This window comes from Trichomycterus rosablanca, chromosome 8 (genome assembly GCF_030014385.1).
Source record: "Trichomycterus rosablanca isolate fTriRos1 chromosome 8, fTriRos1.hap1, whole genome shotgun sequence".
In the NCBI taxonomy this organism is placed as follows: domain Eukaryota; kingdom Metazoa; phylum Chordata; class Actinopteri; order Siluriformes; family Trichomycteridae; genus Trichomycterus; species Trichomycterus rosablanca.
In genome coordinates this window covers 19,384,701-19,407,000 of record NC_085995.1, presented here as the reverse complement: position 1 = coordinate 19,407,000, position 22,300 = coordinate 19,384,701, and the positions used below count along the sequence as shown (strand labels likewise).

The 22,300-nt window shown below is 40.8% G+C and overlaps 1 protein-coding gene across 1 annotated transcript in view; it reads left to right on the top strand.

The window, feature by feature from the left end:
* drp2 (dystrophin related protein 2) overlaps nt 1–22,300 on the top strand; it is a 172,399-nt gene that overhangs the window by 128,431 nt on the left and 21,668 nt on the right. The window contains exons 10-11 of the mRNA XM_063000547.1: nt 2,612–2,813; nt 10,946–11,031. Coding sequence (XP_062856617.1) covers nt 2,612–2,813; nt 10,946–11,031 — 288 coding nt within the window. The remainder of the gene's footprint in view (nt 1–2,611; nt 2,814–10,945; nt 11,032–22,300) is intronic.

The window sequence follows — 22,300 nt, the reverse complement described above, 5'->3', positions numbered from 1 at the left end:
TCTATTACTCCTTCTTTATTTCAATAGTGTTGTATTTTGTAGAAAGAATACTTTACTGAGCCGAATTCCTTCTTCTCTCTCAAACTCACTCACTGTCCCAGCTGTCTGATACACAGTGACAGCTGCAGGCAGGAGTAATTATACTATTATATATATATATATATATATATATATATTATATAACAAATGTAATAGATTTTTTTCATTTTCTCAACACTGCGCTTTTTCTGCACATACTTTGGGGACATTTTAATATTGAATTTTACAAAATATAAAGAAAACACTGGGAAAAAACACCATCAGCTGTCCGAATGTTCGCTCACTGTATATATACTGTATATATATACTGTATATACAGTGTATCACAAAAGTGAGTACACCCCTCACATTTCTGCAGATATTTAAGTATATCTTTTCATGGGACAATACTGACAAAATGACACTTTGACACAATGAAAAGTAGTCTGTGTGCAGCTTATATAACAGTGTAAATTTATTCTTCCCTCAAAATAACTCAATATACAGCCATTAATGTCTAAACCACTGGCAACAAAAGTGAGTACACCCCTTAGTGAAAGTTCCTAAAGTGTCAATATTTTGTGTGGCCACCATTATTTCCCAGAACTGCCTTAACTCTCCTGGGCATGGAGTTTACCAGAGCTTCACAGGTTGCCACTGGAATGCTTTTCCACTCCTCCATGACGACATCACGGAGCTGGCGGATATTCGAGACTTTGCGCTCCTCCACCTTCCACTTGAGGATGCCCCAAAGATGTTCTATTGGGTTTAGGTCTGGAGACATGCTTGGCCAGTCCATCACCTTTACCCTCAGCCTCTTCAATAAAGCAGTGGTCATCTTAGAGGTGTGTTTGGGGTCATTATCATGCAGGAACACTGCCCTGCGACCCAGTTTCCGGAGGGAGGGGATCATGCTCTGCTTCAGTATTTCACAGTACATATTGGAGTTCATGTGTCCCTCAATGAAATGTAACTCCCCAACACCTGCTGCACTCATGCAGCCCCAGACCATGGCATTCCCACCACCATGCTTGACTGTAGGCATGACACACTTATCTTTGTACTCCTCACCTGATTGCCGCCACACATGCTTGAGACCATCTGAACCAAACAAATTAATCTTGGTCTCATCAGACCATAGGACATGGTTCCAGTAATCCATGTCCTTTGTTGACATGTCTTCAGCAAACTGTTTGCGGGCTTTCTTGTGTAGAGACTTCAGAAGAGGCTTCCTTCTGGGGTGACAGCCATGCAGACCAATTTGATGTAGTGTGCGGCGTATGGTCTGAGCACTGACAGGCTGACCCTCCACCTTTTCAATCTCTGCAGCAATGCTGACAGCACTCCTGCGCCTATCTTTCAAAGACAGCAGTTGGATGTGACGCTGAGCACGTGCACTCAGCTTCTTTGGACGACCAACGCGAGGTCTGTTCTGAGTGGACCCTGCTCTTTTAAAATGCTGGATGATCTTGGCCACTGTGCTGCAGCTCAGTTTCAGGGTGTTGGCAATCTTCTTGTAGCCTTGGCCATCTTCATGTAGCACAACAATTCGTCTTTTGAGATCCTCAGCGAGTTCTTTGCCATGAGGTGCCATGTTGGAACTTTCAGTGACCAGTATGAGAGAGTGTGAGAGCTGTACTACTAAATTGAACACACCTGCTCCCTATGCACACCTGAGACCTAGTAACACTAACAAATCACATGACATTTTGGAGGGAAAATGACAAGCAGTGCTCAATTTGGACATTTAGGGGTGTAGTCTCTTAGGGGTGTACTCACTTTTGTTGTACACCAAAGGGGTGTACTCACTTTGGTTTAGACATTAATGGCTGTATATTGAGTTATTTTGAGGGAAGAATAAATTTACACTGTTATATAAAATGAGGGGAAATGACAAGCAGTGCTCAATTTGGACATTTAGGGGTGTAGTCTCTTAGGGGTGTACTCACTTTTGTTGTACACCAAAGGGGTGTACTCACTTTGGTTTAGACATTAATGGCTGTATATTGAGTTATTTTAAGGGAAGAATAAATTTACACTGTTATATAAGCTGCACACAGACTACTTTTCATTGTGTCAAAGTGTCATTTTGTCAGTGTTGTCCCATGAAAAGATATACTTAAATATCTGCAGAAATGTGAGGGGTGTACTCACTTTTGTGATACACTGTATATATACAGTATATATGGAGAGAGAGAGAGAGAGAGAGAGAGAGACGGTTGGAGTCAACTTGTTCGTGACGTCACGTGTTTCGCGAATTTCGGTTCGTAATTCCAAATTTGTTCGTACGTTAAGTTGAAAAAGATTGTTCGTAACTCAAAATGTTCGTATGGTAAACCGTTCGTAACTCAAGGGTCCACTGTATATTGGTAAAAACAATTGTCTCTAGGAACAAAGTTTGTGGAGCAGTGTTCTGTTTGTCAAGATTGGAAAGGAAAGCCAGACTGTGACCTTATTCTAAGAGGTCCAGGTGGTGATGATGACATGGGGAAAAAATACAGTAACATACAAATGCTTTTCACATGTATGTAAACTTTTGACTTCACCTGTAATATACTTAACACTTTTTGTTGTGTTTTTGTTGTTTGTGTAGTTGATCTTTTGAAACTGACCAGTGTAGCCGAAGTATTCAGAGAGCAAGAGCTGCTGCGTAGTGAGAATATGATGGATGTGGTGGAAGTAATCCAAGCCCTTACTTCTTTGTATGAAAGGATGGAAGAAGAGCGATCTGTTCTCATCAACATCCCACTCTGTGTGGACATGTGCCTCAACTGGTTGCTTAACGTCTATGACAGGTACCTCTACACTTCGCACGATCTTCTTATTCTGCTTGTGTTGATATACACCGATCAGGCATAACATTATGACCACCTTCCTAATATTGTGTTGGTCCCCCTTTTCCTGCCAAAACAGCTCTGACCTGTTGAGGCATGGACTCCACTAGACCCCTGAAGGTGTGCTGTGGTATCTGACACCAAGATGTTAGATCCTTTAACTCCTCTGAGTTGGGAGGTGGGGCCACCATGGATTGGAATTGTTTGTCCAGCACATCCCACAGATGCTCAATTGGATTGAGATCTGGGGAATTGAAAGACCAAGTCAACACCTCAAACTCCTTGTTGTGCTCCTCAAACCATTCCTGAACCATTTTTGCTTTGTGGCAGGGGGCATTATCCTGCTGAAAGAGGCCACAGTTATCACGGAATACTGTTTCCATGAAAGGGTGTACATGGTCTGCAACAATGCTTAGGTAGGTGGTACGTGTTAAAGTAACATCCACATGGATGTCAGGACCCAAGGTTTCCCAGCAGAACATTGCCCAAAGCATCACACTGCCTCTGCCGGCTTGCCTTCTTCCCATAGTGCATCCTGGTGCCATGTGTTCCCCAGGGAAGCGACGCGCACACACCCGGCCATCCACGTGATGTAAAAGAAAACATAATTCATCAGACCAGGCCACCTTCTTCCATTACTCCGTGGTTCAGTTCCGATGCTCACGTGCCCATTTTTGGCGCTTATGGGTGTGAACAGAGGTCAGCATGGGCACCCTGACTGGTCTGCGGCTATGCAGCCCCATACGCAACAAACTGTGAAGCACTGTGTATTCTGACACCTTTCTATCAGAACCAGCATTAACTTCTTCAGCAATTTGAGCTACAGTAGCTTGCTCCCCACGTGCATCAATGAGCTTTGGCCGCCCATGACCCTGTAGCCGATTTACCACTGTTCCTTCCTTGGACCACTTTTAATAGATACTGACCACTGCAGACTGGGAACACCCCACACGAGTTGCAGTTTTGTAGATGCTCTGACCCAGTCGTCTAGCCATCTACATTTTTCCTGCTTCTAAAACATCAAGTTTGAGATTTTAAAATGTTCACTTGCTGCGTAATATATCCCACCCACTATCATGTGCCGTGATGAAGAAATTATCAGTGTTGTTCACTTCACCTGTCAGTGGTCATAATGTTATGCCTAGTCGGTGTATTTCCGACCACTTATTTGTCTTGCTGGTTCAATTTAAAACAGTTTGTTGTTAGAAATCAGTATTTTCTGTACAATTAGACAAGCAGGCAGCTGGTTAGAAAACCAATATTTGATCTTGCAGTATCTTCCAACTGAAGCAAATGTTAGATACTTGTTCCAGCTAAATTAGGACCCACAACTAATAGCTGAAAATTATTGCTTTTACTGCCACAAATAAATTGCAGAAACTGCCAATAAATACAGGAAGAAAATGAAAATAAGCTTGGTCCATGGGAAGGATAATCATTAGATGTCAGTCAGACAACAGAAAAGAACATGCAGAAGATACAAAACAGCCATAACAGGATTTATCCTACACAATGCAGATAACTTTGTATTGCTATGCACAATGGAAGCAATATTTACAAAAATTTGAATTCAAATTACAGCTCTGCCATGCAATCACTATTGGGCCCTTGAGCAAGGCCCTTAAACTAAAAAAGAATTTTATTGTACTGTACACCTGTATACACAGATTAGGCATAACATTATGACCACCTCCTTGTTTTTATACTCACTGTCCATTTTATCAGCTCCACTTACCATATAGTTTGTAGTTCTACAATTACTGACTGTAGTCCATCGGTTTCTCTACATACCTTTTTTAACCTGCTTTCACCTGTTCTTCAATGGTCAGGACCCCCACAGGACCACTACAGAGCAGGTATTATTTAGGTGGTGGATCATTCTCAGCACTGCAGTGACACTGACATGGTGGTGGTGTGTTAGTGTGTGTTGTGCTGGTAGTAGTGGATCAGACACAGCAATGCTGATGGACTGAGAATAGTCCACCAACCAAAAATATCCAGCAAACAGTGCACCATGGGCAGCGTCCTGTGACCACTGATAAAGATCTAGAAGATGACTGACTTTACATCTACAAGGTGGACCAACTAGGTGTCTAATAGAGTGGACAGTGAGTGGACACGGTATTTAAAAACTCCAGCAGCGCTGCTGTGTCTGATCCACTCATACCAGCACAACACACACTAACACACCACCACCATGTCACTGCAGTGCTGAGAATGATCCACCACCTAAATAATACCTGCTCTGTGGTGGTCCTGACCATTGAAGAACAGGGTGAAGGCAGGCTAAAAAGGTGTTTAGAGAAATAGATGGACCATAGTCAGTAATTGTAGAACTACAAAGTGTTTCTATATGGTAAGTGAAGCTGATAAAATGGACAGTGAGTGTAGAAACAAGAAGGTGATCATAATGTTATGCCTAATCGGTGTATGTATAAATGACAAATAAATCTTTTTTGATTTTACTACTACTGTATATCCACCATGTGAGGGATCCTGATATGGGGATTCATTTTAATTTGTATCACGCTCTGTGACCAGCAGCTATTCCAGATGACTGGATCTGCTCCCTCAACATGCTGTAGTGATTTCCATTAGTCAGTCACTTATTCAGTAGGTTGTTACTAAGTATTTAATCAAAGATTTAAAAATCCAGATTTTAAGCTGTTACTAGTGAGTCTGGGATGTTTGACTTGGCAAAGTACCACCTACTTCGGAAAAAAAACAGGCAAAGATAAGTATATTGTAACATTATTAAATCAGGATAGAAAAGCAATGAGAACAATGTACAATAAGAACTGTCAATAAACATAACTTATTTACAACCCCAAATCAGAAAAAGCTGGGACAGTATGGAAAATGCAAATGAAATAAAAATCCAGTGTTCCTTACATTTACTTTGACTTTCATGTTTTGTTAATAAACATCCATTCCTGCATTTCAGGCCTGCAACACATTCCAAAAAAGTTGGGATAGGGGCAATTTAGGCCTAGTAAAGAAGGTGAAAAAAACTAAATAATTACATGATTCTGAATAGGTGATATCAACAGGTGATTGTAATCATGGTTTGGAACAAAAGCAGCATCCAGAAAAGGCTGAGTCTTTGATGAGCAAAGATGATCAGAGGATCTCCAGTTTGTCAACAGATGTGTGAGAATTATTAAAATGAAAAAGAAAGATTGGAAGGGATTTGCATATTTCTCCCTCTACAGTACATAATATCATTAAACGATTTAAGGAATCGGGAGGAATTTTATTGCATAAAGGCCAAGGGCGCAAGAACGCCCATGACCTTCGATCCCTCAGGCAGCACTGCATCAAGAGCCGCCACTCAACAATAGCTGATATAACCACATGGGTGAGGGATTACTTTGGCAAACCTTTGTCAAGCACTACAATACAGAGTTACATGCACAAATGCCACTCAAAACTTTACTGTGCAAAAACGAAGCCTCATGTTAATCATGTTCAAAAGCGGCGACGACTTCTCTGAGAATCAGTACTCCAGGTCTTTTTTATAAAAAATGGATGCTGTGTGCTCCGGACCAAAGACGAAAAGAACCATCCAGACTGTTATCAGCAACAAGTCCAAAAGCCAGGGTGTGTCATGGTATGGGGCTGTGTCAGTGCCCTTGGCAAAGGTCATTTACACTTCTGTGATGGCAGCATTAATGCAGAAAAGTACATTGAGATCTTAGAGCAACATGTGCTGCCTTCAGGACGTCATCTTTTCCAGGGAAGTCCGTGCATTTTTCAACAAGACAATGCAAAACCACATTCTGCACACAATACAAAGGCATGGCTGTGGAAGAAGAGGGAACAGGTACTGGACTGGCCTGTCTGCAGTCCTGACCTGTCCCCAATAGAGAATGTGTGGAGAATTTTAAAACGAAAAATGCGACAATGACTACCCCGTACTGTTGCACATCTTAAGACGTGTTTGCAGGAAGAATGAGACAAAATAAAAGCTGAAACACTAAATCACTTGGTATCCTCGGTGCCAAAACATCTTTTAAGTGTGGTAAAAAGGAATGGCAACATTACAAAGTGGTAAATGCTTTACTGACCCAACTTTTTTTTAAATGTGTTGCAGGCCTGAAATGCCATGAAAATGGATGTTTATTAATAAATGAAATGAAGTTAAGCAGATAAAACATGAAATAGCTCAGATTCATAATGTCTGCAATGAAATAAAAGTCAAAGTAAATTAATAAGTTGCTGTAATTGAGTTTAAATGAAAAAATATCTAAGACTCTTGACATGTCTATGTGCACCATTATTTTACACCAAGCTTAGATACTTGGTGGAGGATCCTTTGTCTCGATAAACTCATTTGAAATAAACAAATTCAGTAAGTACTAAAAACCTCTTTTGTGAAATCTTCTTCCATTCGTCTTATAAAAAAAGCTTTCAGCTCATCAAGGTTCGATGGCTTTTGTGCTGCAACTGTTTTCTTTTAAATTCTACCAATAATTTTCTATGGAAATTATAACTGAGAAAGACCAAGTGTTCTTGGGATTATTGTTTAGCTGGAAAGTTCAATTATAACCAAGGTTTAATTACACCACAGAGGCCACAACACTCCTGCTTAAAATGCCAGCAACAGAAACACATTACAACATCAACACTGACCCATCTCCATTCTTGACCGTGGTGATAGATGTCACCAGGCAGACCCAAACCAGGTAGTGGAGTCAAGTGCAGGTTTATTGGTTCACAAGAGTAGTCACAAACAAACATACGCCATTTCCACTGATGTCGATCCGGCTCCGTTCCGGTTCGTGAACTTGATTTTGAACCAGTTCCGTGTGTTTCCACCGAAAAAAAGAGGTTCCAGACAGCAAACTTGCGTTCTAATCTGATACCACAGAATACTTGGTTTTTCACAGTGAACCGTGACGTCATCTGTGGGCGTGTCACAGTGTAGAGGTTTGGACGCTTTCACATGAGACATTATAACATTATATAGAATTTAAACCACTTTCATCTTTTAAAGTTCACCTGATTAAATTTTGATCCAGTTTGCCTCTGATACTCGCTGATGAACTGTTTGATATGACGTGGTAAAAGTGACAGTATTAAACGCTTAACGTAAAAAAATAAAGCGTAACGTGGCTTGTTGTACTAAAACAATGACCAATAAATTTGGGCAGTACAGAGCACTTATAACCAGTAATAACAAAGATAGGTTTAGTGTTTTTGTGTGGTACTTTCAGTACATTAAGCCCCGAGCTGCATAAACACCACACGGGAAGTTAATCCAGCTAAACACAGATACATGTGGAGCTTTTAGACTGGATTTGATGGTTATTTCACACAAATGGATGTTCGTGTCGTGGAACTTCAGTGATGTTTTATCAAACATAGCAAATAGGCTATTTGAGCCGAGGGTCACGGTGAGAGTGAAGCGCAAAACGCTTCTTACGTCAATGAACTAAAGAAAACAACAACTGCGACAAACACATCTACATCTTCTTATCGCCAATAGTTGAGCGATGCTTTTTGCATAAAAACGAACATCTGTAACAACAGCACAAATGCTTGCATGTAACCTACACTCTCCGCCATCACATTACTACTCTTTACTTTCCTTATGTAACGCCCACCGTTGATGACGCAGGCTTGGTTCCCAAAAACTGATGGAAACGCGGGTCGGTTCTCTACAAAACACCAAGGTTTGAAGAAACCTTAACAAAACCGGTTCAAGAACAATGGTTCTTTTGGTGGAAAAGCGCTAACAGAGTTGGTACCGGGTAGTCAGGCCAAAATCCAAAGCAAACAAAACCAAAACAGAAAACCAATCGATAAACCGTGAAACAGAACGCAAGGGTCATAACAGGGAAGACAAGAGAAACAATGCACTGTATTCATAAATACAAGAATTCACAGTCAGTCAAATTAAGACCAGGGTTATAAAAAGTCCTAGATTGGGATCAGGTGAGCCACCAGCCAGCTAGGTGCCCTCTGCTGGCGAGGAGGGGAACTGGCAGCCTCAGATGTGACAATAGTGTTCTAGTCTCAGGACTCCAAAGAGCTATCCAAATTCCATCTATTATAGTCCAGTTCACACTTCTTGATCAAGAGTGATGTTGTAACCCTAACCCAAGTCCAACCATGAGTACCTTGGTTGTTAAGTTTCTTTTGGTTGGCACTGATATATCGTCACAAGCCTTCATCAGGTCATAATGTATGTGATTTGCATAGGACTTTTAACAAAATCTTGGGATTTGTCCCACTGCCAGGCAGGTTTGCAACTCCCAGTGGTGTCTCTATAAATCTTCTTACACCTATTATCCTTTTGGTGCAATGAAATTATCTCCTTTCCCAGCTTCTTAGTTGTCACCATGGTTGCAACAGACCTTGAACACATCTCTGGGTGGTCTTTATAAAATACATCCAAGGTGAAGCAGATTAAAAGTTGTTATTGAGTTCCCAATGACATAAAATTCTTATTTTTAGTATAAAATGTTAATACTGCCATGTCACAGTTATTAAACTCCTACATATGTAGGAGTTTAATAACTGTGACATGGCAGTATTAACATTTTATACTAAAAATAAGAATTTTATGTCTTTGCATCATCCACAAAGCTAAAATTTACAGTGCTTGTGTAATGAGGGTGGTCGTACATTGTGAGTGAAGCATGAGGTGAATCCCTGCACCTGCAAGAATCTGGGAAAACCCAGATTTTAGGTAGAAATCCTTAAGATCCAGCTGGGACTGGCAATGCACAAGCCCAAAAACACTGTGACACAGGAAGAGCCAAGTGTGCCATTGTGCACCAGCGGAAAACCAGATCGCAGCAAGCCTGGCATCTTGGTTCTAAAGAAAAGCAAGTTTGCCACACAGAGGAACTGGCAAATCTGTCTGGCAAAGAAAAACTGTGATATACAGAATTAACACAACAAGGAAAAATTACTGTCAACAAAAAGGAACCAACACATCAATCATATGCACCTCTGTGCCCCTTCTGCAGGCCAAAAATGGCAGTGCAGAAGAACAAGTGTAGCTCACTGCCAAACATCTTTATCCAAAGCGACTTTCAATTCTGAGACAGTACACTGATCAACCATAACATTAAAACCACCTCCTTGTTTCTACACTCACTGTCCATTTTATCAGCTCCATTTACCATATAGAAGCACTTTATAGTTCTACAATTACTGACTGTAGTCCATCTGTTTCTCTGCATACTTTGTTAGCCCCCTTTCATGCTGTTCTTCAAGGTATTCAAGGTATTATTTAGGTGGTGGATCATTGTCAGCACTGCAGTGACACTGACATGGTGGTGGTGTGTTAGTCTGTGTTGTGCTGGTATGAGTGAATCAGACACAGCAATGCTGATGTCTCACTGTCACTGCTGGACTGAGAATAGTCCACCAACCAAAAATATCCAGCCAACAGCGCCCTGTGACCACTGATGAAAGTCTAGAAGATGACCAACTCAAACAGCAGCAGTAGATGAGTGATCGTCTTTGACTTTACATATACAAGGTGGACCAACTAGGTAGGAGTGTCTAATAGAGTGGACGGTGAGTGGACACAGTATTTAAAAACTCCAGCAGCTCTGCTCTGCTCACCACCATGTCAGTGTCACTGCAGTGCTGAGAATCATCCACCTGGCTAAAAAAAAAAGTATCTAGAGAAACAGATGGACTACAGTCAGTAATTGTAAAACTTCAAAGTGCTTCTATATGGTAAGTGGAGCTGATAAAATGGACAGTGAGTGTAGAAACAAGGAGGTGGTTTTAATGTTATGGTTGATCAATGTAATTTAATTAATGTAATTTAATGTAATGTATGTGTGACTCTTATGTGGTACCAAGTTAAAAGCCTAGAGTAAATAGTAGGACTTTTAAAATTACAGACATGGCAACACAGAATTTATAAAAATAATATGTCTCATTTGAATGGAATCTTCCATTTTTATGTAGCAAGCCATGTATGTTACTGAAATAAGTGGTAACTGATAAATGTATGCATGATTGTGATTTTGCCACTAAGCAGTTACATATTTTGTAGCTACCTCAGTTATAATAACCAAACAATCACATAAATACAGTAAATATAGCCTGTTGCTCTGTTTCTCCAGTGGCCGTAATGGAAAGATGCGGGTGCTCTCCTTTAAGATGGGAATAGTAAGCCTATGCAACGCAGACATTCAAGAAAAATACAAATGTGAGTAGGAATCTCTCTCTCTCTCTCTCTGTACTTAAATGTATGAGCTACACCTAACTGTAGTCTATCTGTTGCTCTGCAAATGCTTTGAATCTCCCTATCTTTTAATGGAAAGGTACCCCACCCAATACCTTGTAAGTGCTTGTTGTAGGTTTATGGTTAGAGACTACAGCCATTTCTTTTCATGCACAGTTTAGGTTTATCTTTTGTATTATGTGTTCATGTCTTTCACTAGTGAGCAATTTCTGAACAAAGATGCTGTTGGCTTTATATTTTTGGTTGGATCACTAACTCCCTCTCAGCATTTAATTGAATTATTTATAATATATTATATTTATAATATTATACATTATATATTTTATATATATATATATATATTTTCTTCCCCTTTTCTCCCGACTTTTTTTAGCAAGTCCAATTACCCGATTGCGTCACGCTTCCTCTCCACTAATGCCGACCCCTGCTCTGATTTGAGGAGTCTGAAGCTAACCCACGCCCGATCCGACACGTGGGCAGACTAGAACCCACACTAGGCAAGTGCATATATGCAAATCAGCCTTGTGTATGGAGAGACACACCCTGATCCGCACTCTTTCCCCGCCTCTGTGCAGGCGCCATCAATCAGCCAGCAGAGGTCGTAGTGCATCAGTTACAAGGAGACCTTATCCGGCTTAATACCCCACCCCTATATGAACAACAGGCCAATTGTTGTTCATGTGGCCGCTCAGCCCAGCTCTGGCAGAGCTGAGATTCGATACGATGTATTCCAAATCCCAGCTCTGGTTCACTAGTGTGTGTTTTTACCTCTGCGCCACCTAAATGGCTATTGTCTCTCAGTTTTGATTTAAAAGTGTTAAATTATCCCAACAACACTGCTGCACTTAATACATTCATACTGGTACAACAAACATTACCTAGTGCAGTGCTGGGAATGGTCCATCACCCAAATAGCATCTGGTCAGTTTGGCCCCTATGAGTCCCTTTTTCATTAATAAATGTGGTACAGGGGGTCATAAGGTATACAGATCAACAGATGGACTACAGTCAGTAATTCTCACAAAGTGCATTTACAGTTGCAATTGTAAATATATAACCCCTAAGAAAATACCCCAATTAAAAAAAAAAATTTCTTACATTCTTACAGAAAGGATGAACCTGAGATATTTTTGTTTGTTTTGTCTGCTTAACTTCATTTTATTCTCTATTGAGGACAGATCAGGACTGCAGGCAGGCCAGTCCAGTACCCGTACCCTCTTCTTCGCAGTCATGCCTTCGTAATGTGTGCAGCATGTGGTTTTGCATTGTCTTGTTGAAAAATGCATGGACGTCCCTGGAAAAGATGACGTCTTGAAGGCAGCATATGTTGCTCTAAGATCTCAATGTACTTTTCTGCATTAATGCTGCCATCACAGAAATGTAAATGACCTTGGCCAAGGGCACTGACACAACCCCATACCATGACAGACCCTGGCTTTTGGACTTCTTGCTGATAACAGTCTGGATGGTCCTTTTCATCTTTGGTCCGGAACACACAGTGTCCATTTAGTTCAAAAAAATACCTGGAATGCTGATTCATCTGACCACAATACACGTTTCCACTGTGTGATGGTCCATCCTACATGCCACAAAGCCCAGAGAAGTTGACTCCGCTTCTGGACATGGTTAACATGAGGCTTCTTATTTGCACAATAAAGTTTTAAGTGGGATTTGTGCATGTAACTCTGTATTGTAGTGCTTGACAAAGGTTTGCCAAAGTAATCCCTCACCCATGTGGTTATATCAGCTATTGTTGAGTGGCAGTTCTTGATGCAGTGCCGTCTAAGGGATCGAAGATCACTGACGTTCAGCTTAAGCTTGCGCCCTTGATTCCTTGAATTGTTTAATGATATTATGCACTGTAGAGGGAAAAATATGCAAATCCCTTCCAGTCTTTCTTTGAGGTACATGGTTTTTAAACATTTCAATCATTTTCTCACACATTTGTTGATAAACTGGTGATCCTCTGATCATCTTTGCTCATCAAAGACTCTCTTTCCTGGATGCTGCTTTTGTACCAAACCATGATTACAATCACCTGTTGACATCACCTGTTTGGAATCACATCATTATTTAGTTTTTTCACCTCATTAATAGCCCTAAATTGCCCCTTTTCCAACTTTTTTTGGAATGTGTTGCAGGCCTGAAATGAAGATCAGACAAAACATGAAATATCTTGAGTTTAAACTGTCTGCAGTCATACAATACAAGTTAAAGTAAATGTAAGGAACACTGCATTTTTATTTTATTTGCATTCTCCATACTGTCCCAACTTTTTCTGATTTGGGGTTGTACTAAACATGATGTCCATGGTGAAATAATAACATACATTGTTATGTTGTGGTGCTAAACTTCATATTGGACATGGTGCAAGTAAAAAAAAGATCTGTGCAGATGTGCTTAGTATTGGAATTAGATCCCCAGGGTGCATGCTCATGACCAGCCTGTGCATAAACATTTATCACTTAAATAGGCTAAAGAAACATAAATTACATATTAATTGTTACACTTTACAAGTAACATGGCATACTAAACATACTACAACAATGCAACAATGTGATTCATCTCATCACAGAAATGAAATTTTGTTTATGTACCTTGTGTGCAGTGTGTATATAAATAAATTACCACAGTCAAAATTTAGGGAATAGACTGTATTTAATATTAATATTTCATATTTTTCTGATTTGTTCTAAGAAATCCCTTTTAATATTTAATACAGAGGAGACACTTAGCTGAAAATGATTGTACAAAATACAGCATGTTTCTCTCTTTATGAAAGCTTTGTGTCGTTTCACCACAGTTTTACCTTTAATCTGAAGGAAACACGTGTTCTAATAACTCTGCACATTTGTTTTAAAAATGACAGTCTGGGGTAGTACTAAAGAAATTGTATCTCATTCTCTGTTAAGACAAATACACTCATTAATGACTCTATACACGTACTGATTATTTTATAATCTACACCTATCCTACGGCTAATCTTTGTGGATACAAAGTTACACTTTTACAACCCCTGTACCTTTTTTTATGCAATTGACTGAGCTGATGATGTTTGATTGGTGGAACGTTCTCAGCACTACAATAACATTAGCATAGAAGTGACATGGCAGTGTGTGTTGTACTGATGGATGGATGGATGGATGGATGGATGGATGGATGGATGGATGGATGGATGGATGGATGGATGGATGGATGGATGGATGGATGGATGGATGGATGGATGGATGGATGGATGGATGGATGGATGGATGGATGGATGGATGGATGGATGGATGGATGGATGGATGGATAGATAGATAGATAGATAGATAGATAGATAGATAGATAGATAGATAGATAGATAGATAGATAGATAGATAGATAGATAGATAGATAGATAGATCACTTTTTTAATCCCATAGGGAAGGTCAGTTATTACAGCAGCTTAAGATACATTAAAGCAAAAAGTATTAAAGTACACAAGTGTTATTGTACAACACTATGTAATTAGATAAATAAAATAAGAAATGTAGTATGTAATATTAAAAACAATTAAAATGAGCCGCTCAGGTGGTGCAGCGGTAAAACACACTAGCACACCAGAGCTGACATTTTGAACTTGCCGGTTCGAAACTCAGCTCTGTCCTCCGGCAGGCTGGGCAGCTACACGAACAACGATTAGCTTGTTGTTCATACAGGGTGGGAGCTGGACGGGACCTCATAACTGATGCAATTACAACTTCTGCTAGCTGATTGATGGCACCTGCACAGAGTCGAAGAAATAATGCATTGATCAGGGTTTAGGATTGTTAATGAGTGAATGTATGTATTAGACAGGTGTACCTATTTACAGTAAATGTAAATCTAAATGTGTAGTATACCAACTTTCTCAAGTACATAGTAAGTTTTTCCCCTAAAACATATGGTGTGTGTAAGAGAGCTGTTGCTCATGAGAAGATGCCAGATTCTAACGTGATGAAACATTCTGAATTTCCTATAAACTTGGAAGCATTTGATCTTCACAAAAATATAAGCATGCACACATCCACTTAGTCTAATTGAGGAAACACTTCAATAATACTGAGAGCTTTTTTCTCTTTCTCATAAAAACACGAAGCCTGGTCACAACATCCGGACCTCCGTCTGCTGTCTGCAAATGATTCATTTGTCGTTTTTCTATTCACACGTTCCAATATTTCATGTGGCTTTACAATCAAGAAAAGGACATTTTTGTGATGTAGGTCTGGGAATTTTTATAGGTGTGTGTGACCTTGCAAATAAGCACGTGGGACTATGTATGTGAATCATAGGCCTTTTTAAAAGGATAGTCAGGTGGCAGGAGCAAGATTTGGCTCAGCGGGTCAGCGCCAGGGACTGTCAGCATACCATCTGTCAGGTGTTGTAAAAATGTGTTGGCTCAAAAAAAAGTGCCAATTTAAAGATGTTGCTAGGATATTTACTTGTCTCCTAAAGTATTTTCTCTAACTAGCTATTACTGAGCGACCTAGCAATTACTAATTAAACTGAAACTGGGGCTAGAAACTTAGAAAAAGTAGGTGTTTTTTAAACTCAAATGTTCTTTCGGGGTCGTCTGGGGGTCTAACATTTAATGCTGTCTTCTGTCTGACTGAAAGGTGCCTGAGCTTATAACATAATTGCTGATTACATTTGATTACACAGATGAAGCTGTTTCTGCTCTAAAAGCCTGTATAATAAAGCTAAGGGGGTTGAGATGCTGATTAGTGGGTGTATCTGATCAAACATAGGCAGGATGTTAAATCAGGACACATCTGGCATTATTCACAATATTTAAAACGTAGGTTTGTGTATGTGAATGTGCTATGCTTCTGCAGTTATGGATTTATACAGGCACTGGTATCATACAGTCAAGTCGGAAGGTCTGCACACCCCATTCCCCTTCTCCACAATTAATTATGTTACAGACTCATTCTATAATGAGTATAATAATAATGAGTTCTTTTTTGCAACCAAACATCTACACACAATCACCAATAATTATGAAGTGAAAACAGGGTTTAGAAATTATGCAGTTTTATTTAGGGGTTACATATCTGTACACACCCTTAGCCTAATACTTGGTTGATGCACCTTTGGCAGCAATTACAGCTTCAAGGCATCTTGGAAAAGAAGCTACGAGCTTGGCACACTTGTTTCTGGACATTTTTGCCCACTCCTCTTGGCAAATCCTTGCAAGCTCCGTCAGGTTGGATGGGGAGCGTGGTACACAGCCATTTTCAGCTCCTTCCACAGATGTTTGATTGGATTCAGGTCTGGGCTCTGGCTGGGCCACTCAAAGACATTTCTTTGTGCTCTTGGCTGTGTGCTTCAAGTCATTATCATGTTGGAAGGTAAACCTTTACCCCCGTCTTCCCCGATCGCTCAGTTTGGCCGGGTGACCAGGTCTAGGAAGATTCTTGGTGGTTCCAAACTTCTTCCATTTATGAATGATGGTGGCCACTGTGCTCTTTGGGACCTGTAAAGCTGCAGGAATTTTTCTGTAACCTTCTCCAGATCTATTCCTTGACACAATCCTGTTTCTGAGGTCTGCAGATTATTCCTTTGACCCCATGGCTGGAAGTTTGCTCTGATATGTACTGTCAACTGTGGGACCTTATATAGACAGGTGTTGGCAATCCCCAAACATGTCCAATCAATTGAATCTACAACAGGTGGACTCCAATTAAATTGTAGAAACATCTCAAGCAGTATCAGTGAAAACAAAATGCACCTCAGCTTACTTTTGGGGTGTGCAGACTTTCCGGCTCGACTGTATTGCAAGTAACATGTTTGTTTGTTCAGTGAACCACTGATGATTCATTACTGCCATTTTTGCCCCAGTTCTTTTGCTTTTTGTTGCAAATGGCAGAAAGGCAGGTAAACAATGTTACTATGGTGAGACTAGGACCCCCTACCCGTAGGCTGCTTGCATCATGGTTTGTTGGTTCCAGACCAGCAAAATTATAGGGACAGAATACTTGTGACTTTATGCATTAAAGCATTGAGCTGTTCAGGATTTTGGAACCAGCACTAACATTGTGCCAGTGGACAATTGCTAGGGGAAGCTGCAAATGTGTTGTGAGCTTTCTTATGCAGAATTTCTGTTCCAAAGTAAATCTATAGATATGCCAGATGCTAACATAAACTTGACTATACATCAGCCTTAACATTAAAACCACCTCCTTGTTTCTACATTCACTGTCCATTTTATTAGCTCCACTTACCATATAGAATAACTTTGTAGCTCTACAATTACTGACTGTAGTCCATCTGTTTCTCTACATATCTTTTTAGCCTGCTTTCACCCTGTTCTTTAATGATCAGGACCCCCACAGGACCACCACAGAGCAGGTATTATTTGGGTGGTGGATCATTCTCAGCACTGCAGTGACACTGACAATGGTGGTGGTGTGTTAGTGTGTGTTGTGCTGGTATGAGTGGATCAGACACAGCAGAACTGCTGGAGTTTTTAAATACTGTGTTCACTCACTGTCCACTCTATTAGACACTCCTACCTAATTGGTCCACCTTGAAGATGTAAAGTCAGAGACGATCGCTCATCTATTGCTGCCGTTTGAGTTGGTCATCTTCCAGACCTTCTTCAGCGGACACAGGATGCTGCCCACATGGCGCTGTTGGATGGATATTTTTGGTTGGTGGACTATTCACAGTCCAGCAGTGACAGTGAGGTGTTTAAAAACTCCATCAGTGTGTCTAATCCACTCAAACCAGCACAACACACACTAACACACCACCACCATGTCAGTGTCACTGCAGTGCAGAGAATGATCCACCACCTAAATAATACCTGCTCTGTAGTGGTCCTGGGAGAGTCCTGACCATTGAAGAACAGCATGAACAGGACAGGTCACGCCTTGCGAGTGAACCCTCCGGCAATGCACAAGTGACATCCCAACCCCACCAACTGGTGCAGCCCATGCATAATGTGGATTTACAGTCAACGTTCGCTCCAGAAAAGGAAAGTCACGCCACTTCTGGGGCAATTTGCTCCTCCAGGATGGTTCCATTGAGAGGCCCAAAAACTCAGCGACACAGAGTGAGTTCCCAGATAGAGATAAGTGTGCTGGCACCACATATCAACCAAAAACTACAAGCAAGCCCGATATCACAGCGTAAAGGAAAGTTTGCCAAAAGTCCTACCAGAAGCAAATTAACAGTAATGTAACCAACCATTGAAAGAGTCTGTGTCTCACTAACAAACTCAATCAGCAGCCACCATGTCATGTACTGTATACAACGGCATGATTAATTTTACAGTATAGAAATTTTATGATGCCATGACCTCCTCCTTACTGGTTATAATTATGGTGCCACCATATACTGAATAATTCCTTCAAATCCAAGAACTCCCAATAATAGATATGCTAAGGATTAGACATAACATTATGACCACCTTCCTAATTTTGTGTTGATCCCCCTTTTGCTGTTAAAACAGCCCTGACCCATCAAGGCATGGACTCCACTAGACCCCTGAAGGTGTGCTGTGGTATCTGGCACCAAGGTTTGTCCAGCACATCCCACAGATGCTCAATTGGATTGGGAACTGGGGAATTTGGAGGCCAAGTCAACACCTCAAACTCATTGTTGTGCTCCTCAAACCATTCCTGAACCATTTTTGCTTTGTGGCAGGGCGCATTATCCTGCTGAAAGAGGCCACAGTTATCACGGAATACCGTTTCTATGAAAGGGTGTACATGGTCTGCAACAATGCTTAGGTAGGTGGTACGTATCAAAGTAATGGCAGAACCCAAAATTTCCCAGCAGAACATTGCCCAAAGCATCACACTGCCTCCGCCGGCTTGTCTTCTTCCCATAGTGCATCCTGGTGCCATGTGTTCCCCAGGTAAGCGATGCACGTGCACCCGGCCATCCACGTGATGTGATAGAAAATGTGATTCATCAGACCAGGCCACCTTCTTCCATTGCTCCGTGGTCCAGTTCCGATTCTCACATGCCCATTGTTGGAGCTTTTGGCGGTGGACAGGGGCCAGCATGGGAACCCTGACTGGTCTGTGGCTATGCAGCCCCATACGCAACAAACTCGGATGCACTGTGTATTCTGACACCTTTCTATCAGAACCAGCATTAACTTCTTTAGCAATCTGAGCTACAGTAGTTCGTCTGTTGGATCGGACCACACGGACCAGCCTTTGCTCCCTACGTGCATCAATGAGCCTTGGTCGCCCATGACCCTGTTGCCGGTTTACCACTGTTTCTTCCTTGGACCACTTTTCATAAATATTGACCACTGCAGACCGGGAACACCCCACAAGAGCTGCAGTTTTGGAGATGCTCCGACCCAGTCGTTTAGCCATCACAATTTGGCCCTTGTCAAACTCGCTCAAATCCTTACGCTTGCCCATTTTTCCTGCTTCTAACACATCAACTTTGAGGATAAAATGTTCACTTGCTGTTTAATATATCCCACCCACTAACAGGTGCCGTGATAAAGAGATAATCAGTGTTATTCACAGTGTCATAATGTTATGCCTGATCGGTGTATAGTGTTGCATGCTTATTTTTTACTTTTATAATATTTTTTTTTTGAAAACACACAATAAGGCGCCCAAGTGACACAGCGGGATATTCCGCTAGCACACCAGCGCAGAGATTCTGAACTCCTCGGTTCGGATGGGCGCCATCTAGCAGGCATAATTAGCAATAAACACAATAAATGTATACAATAACTAAATCCTAAAATGTATTTATTTTAATGTGTTACAATTATTCAGGTACAAAAACAATCCAATATTATTAAAATTCCAAGATTTCATGGCAACATGTCCTTGACTTTGACTGTACCCATCAAAAACATAACTCATGTCACTCTAAAGGAGTTCCAGAAGTGCTACACAGAAATGTGATTACGTGTTGGACACCATAATCTCTGCAACCCTCCATAATTCTGTTATGGCAGAGTACTGGACAGCATCCTGTGTAAATGCCGCCAAACACAGGTACATCTGGACTGTCCTTAATGCCTAGTTCACACTACATGACTTTTGCCCTGATTTTCGCTCGCCGACTGGTGAGGGGAAACGCAGGGGAGGAGTTATAAAAAGGTGGGACAGGGGCATAATATAGTTTATATCAGAATACATCAGCACACATACAAGTTTTACAGTATTTTTGACCTTATCATTCTCTACAAAATATAACACCAACGCTGCATTGCAAAAAATATTTATTACCTCCAACTCACTATAGAACAATCCATGCTGCTCGCATAGCCAAATCCACTCAGATTCATTTATTTTTCCTCTTTCATTTTACGCTGCACATCAGCGCACAAACTTGTTGACGTGCATTTTTGGACGTGATATCATTTAACCCCTCGTCACTTCTCGTGTTTGTTTTTGTGACAAAACGTAGTTTGGGAGACCAGAGAAGCTCGCCTGTGATTCCAGTTGATAATAGATCGTGAAACCCCCTATCGCTGATCAATCGTGTAGTGTGAAATATACACAGACTAGAAAGACTCTCGATTACAAGAGATCCAGTTGTGTAGTGTGAACTGTACAGCGACCAGGCAACTTGGAAAGTCATGTTGTGTAAACTTGGCATAAGGCAACTTTCTAAATGTCTTTGAGTGTCCCAGCTTAAGCCAATGAAATAGCTTTAGAGAGACCTGAAGATGGCAATTGACAGATCCTCAAACATCCCTTACCATCCAATCTGACTGAGCTTAATAGGATCTGCCATAAAAATGGGATAACCTGCCAAATCAAGGAGTGAAAAGCTTGTAAAGATGCATCCAAGAAGACTTTTAGCTTAAGTGCTGCCTAGTACTCTTCAACGTACTAAATAAGGGTCTGAATACTCTTCACTAGTACAGGTGCTAGTATAGGTATTTTAAGTGGTGATTAGTTTGATTGGTTAAATGGCGATTATATTTATTCAATATCAAATCCACAACACAAAAGTGTGCAAAACGTCAAGGGGTCTAAACACTTGCTAAATACACTTGATGTAGAAGAATAGGGACCAAATCTTTTGAAACAGATGTTAAGTGCAAGGTCAGTACTTAGAGACAAGGTGAATCATCAGCCATTTGAAGAAGGCAGGTCAAAAAAGCATGTCAAGTGCAGCAGTGGGTGATGGGAAGGCACCAGAGCACATTGAAAACCAGACATGCAGCTGCATTTTGAACATGGAGCATTCCCTGGAGTTGATTCACTAGAATGATTTCTTAGTTTTATTATACAACTTAGGGACAGTATGGAAAATGCAAATAAAATATAAAAATGCAGTGTTTCTTACATTTACTTTGACTTGTATATGAATGCAGACAGTTTGAAACCAAGATATTTCATGTTTTATCTGCTCAACTTCATTTCATTTATTAATATACCTCCATTCCTGCATTTCAGGCCTGCAACATATTCCATAAAAAGTTGGGACAGGAGCAATTTAGGGCTAGTAATGAGGTAAAAACTAAATAATAATGTGATTCCAAACAGGTGATGTCAACAGATGATTGTAATCATGGTTTGGTACAAAAGCAGCAGCCAGGAAAGGCTGAGTCTTTGATGAGCAAAGATGGTCAGAGGATCTCCAGTTTGTCAACAAATGTGTGAGAAAATGATTGAAATGTTTAAAAACAATGTACCTCAAAGAAAGATTGGAAGGGATCTGCATATTTCTCCTTCTACAGTGCATAATATCATTAAATGATTCAAGGAATCTGGAGGAATATCAGTGCATAAAGGCCAAGGGCGCAAGCTTAAGCTGAACGCTCGTAATCTTCGATCCCTCAGACAACACTGCATCAAGAACCGCCACTCAACAATAGCTGATGGGTGAGGGATTACGTTGGCAAACCTTTGTCAAGCACTACAATACAGAGTTACATGCACCAATGACACTTAAAACTTTACTGTGCAAACAAGAAGCCTCATGTTCACCCTGTCCAGAAGTGGTGTCGACTTATCTGTGCTCTAAGCATCTAGGATGAACCATCACACAGTGGAAATGTGTATTGTGGTCAGATGAATCAGCATTCCAGGTCTTTTTTTTTTTCTTTTTTTGAATGGACGCCGTGTGCTCCAGACCAAAGAAGAAAAGGACCATCCAGACCGTTATCAGCAAGTCCAAAAGCCAGGGTCTGTCATGGTATGGGGTGTGTCAGTGCTCTTGGCAAAGGTCATTTACACTTCTGTGATGGCAGCATTAATGCAGAAAAGTACATTGAGATCTTGGAGCAACATATGCT